This window comes from Chrysochloris asiatica, unplaced genomic scaffold (assembly GCF_000296735.1).
Source record: "Chrysochloris asiatica unplaced genomic scaffold, ChrAsi1.0 scaffold00192, whole genome shotgun sequence".
In the NCBI taxonomy this organism is placed as follows: domain Eukaryota; kingdom Metazoa; phylum Chordata; class Mammalia; order Afrosoricida; family Chrysochloridae; genus Chrysochloris; species Chrysochloris asiatica.
The window spans coordinates 71,483-73,556 of NW_006408710.1; the positions used below are offsets into that span (position 1 = coordinate 71,483).

The window sequence follows — 2,074 nt, forward strand, 5'->3', positions numbered from 1 at the left end:
CTTTACTCTATCCACGTCAGTAAGGTTGATTGTACTTGGAGGAAGCAGAGATTTCCCTGTGGTATTTTGAGTACCTTGGAATCTGAGTGTTCATTGGAATTGGAGTGCTCATTTTTCTGGCACTATAGGAGTTCTGGTGTGACACTGTGGGTTAATGCGCCAGACTGTAAAGCCGTTTGAACTGCAAGGCGGCGGTTCAAACTCACCAGCTGCTCCTTGGAAACCTTATTCAGGATAACTATGGGTTGGAACTGACTCGATGGCACTTCACAACAACAACAATATCAGACAAAGGAGCTCTAGTAGCGTAGTGGTTATGAGTTGGACTACTAACCCCAAGGTCAGCAGTTCGAAACTACCAGCCATTCCAAGTGAGAAAGATGAGGTTTTCTGCTTCGGTAAAGATTTACAGACTTGAAAAGCCTATACAGGATCGTTAAGAGTTGGAACTGACTCCACAGCACACTATTACTACTACACACTCTATCAGACAATGTTCAGTGGCTAAGTCATAGGATTTTCATTGGCCTTTTTGCTTTGTAAGTAGATTACTAGGTCTTTCTTCCTAGTGTGACTTACATCTAACAGTTCCCTTAAATTTGTCAACCTTGGTGGTCTTATTGATCTTTGGAATTTTGATGGCGTGGCTTCCAGTTTCACAGCAACATGTAAGCCTTCACTGTATGACACATGATCGTGAATTTACTGAAAGAATAGTTTAAATTCTTTTTTAGTAGTTACTAAAGGTAGGAAATAACTGGCTCAAAAGCATAATGAAGGTCTTTCTCATTAAACTTATTTTTTTCTAGCTTCTGATCTACCACATTTACTCTCTCCTTGTTTTTAAAATGAACAGGTGAAATGAATAAGAAAAAGAAAAGTGTGTATCAGCAAACCCAAGCACTTCTGAGTAAGAATTTTCTTATGAAATGGAGGATGAAAAGACTGAGCTTGTTGGTATGTTTGAAAGCCTGCGTTTTCCCATGTTTAGTGGTCCTCTTTTATTTCTTGGCCTAATGACTCCCTTATGCTATATTTTAGTTAGTATATTTGCTCTGCTGATTTTAAGGTTGTTTCTAATTGCATTTACTAAACTGAGAGACTTACAGCAACCACTGAAAATTAACGTGAAATTGCAAGAATTAGTAGCATTACTCATTCTTTTTTAAAAAGGAGGGTAAGAAAAATTTTGAATACGTAGCACATTGGAGTCGTGATTCCAGCTGCAGCCAAAGGTTGTACATTTCAAGTAAGGAATACTGAAATTTGGGGCTAGCATACCTTGTGGGACTTCACGTTGCGCAACTTATTTTTGAGGCCATGATCTTTCTACCAAGATTATTTCTAAGAATTATAACCAACTGAATGCATTAGGCAGGTGAACTAGCAACTAGTAACAACCCCACTCTCAGTGGCTTACCTCAGCAAAAGTTTATTTTTTCACTCTTATCACAGTCTAAATAAGATAGTGGTTTGAAATGTAATGGGTGTGGGTCATTCAAGGATCCAGGCTCTTTTATCTCTAGGGACTCTTCCATCTGCAAGGGCTTGTAGATCTCCACTAGATCCTCTGCACCATATCCTGGGTCTTGTAGACTTCCACCGGAGCCTAGTTATAAGGAAAGAGAGACACTAAGACTGAGAAAATATAAAAGGTTGTACCAGGTTTCACAGGCCAGGTTTGGATATGGAGCACATCACATCTGCTCACCTTCTATTGGCTAGAACTCAATGCCATGGTCTCAAATAATTTATTTATTTGGGGGGTGGGAGTGGGGGATTGCTGAAGAATGTAGCTTAGTCTTGTGTCAAAGAGGGAGAGGTCACTGCTATTGGTGACCCCTTAGACAGTCTCTACCACTCAATTCCTGTTCATTTTCTTTCATTTCTAGTACAAGGATATGATAACAGACAGGTGAACTGCTATTTGCTGCCACGAACTCCTGTGATGTGCCTTTGCTTCATTCAGTAAATCTGAAATCTGGCATCCCCTGACTGTATAGTAATTTCAACAATTACCTCTGTTTTCTATACCTCAATTCTCTTCCACATACGTGTCCTGGGATTTTATATA

General features: G+C 39.6%; 1 protein-coding gene across 1 annotated transcript in view; it reads left to right on the forward strand.

Annotated features, from left to right (window-relative positions):
• Window positions 1-861: 861 nt before the first annotated feature.
• The window catches only part of ABCA6 (ATP-binding cassette, sub-family A (ABC1), member 6), a 77,249-nt gene continuing 76,036 nt past the window's right edge, over window positions 862-2,074 (forward strand). The window contains exon 1 of the mRNA XM_006872306.1: window positions 862-957. Within this exon, the coding sequence (XP_006872368.1) occupies window positions 862-957 (96 nt within the window). The remainder of the gene's footprint in view (window positions 958-2,074) is intronic.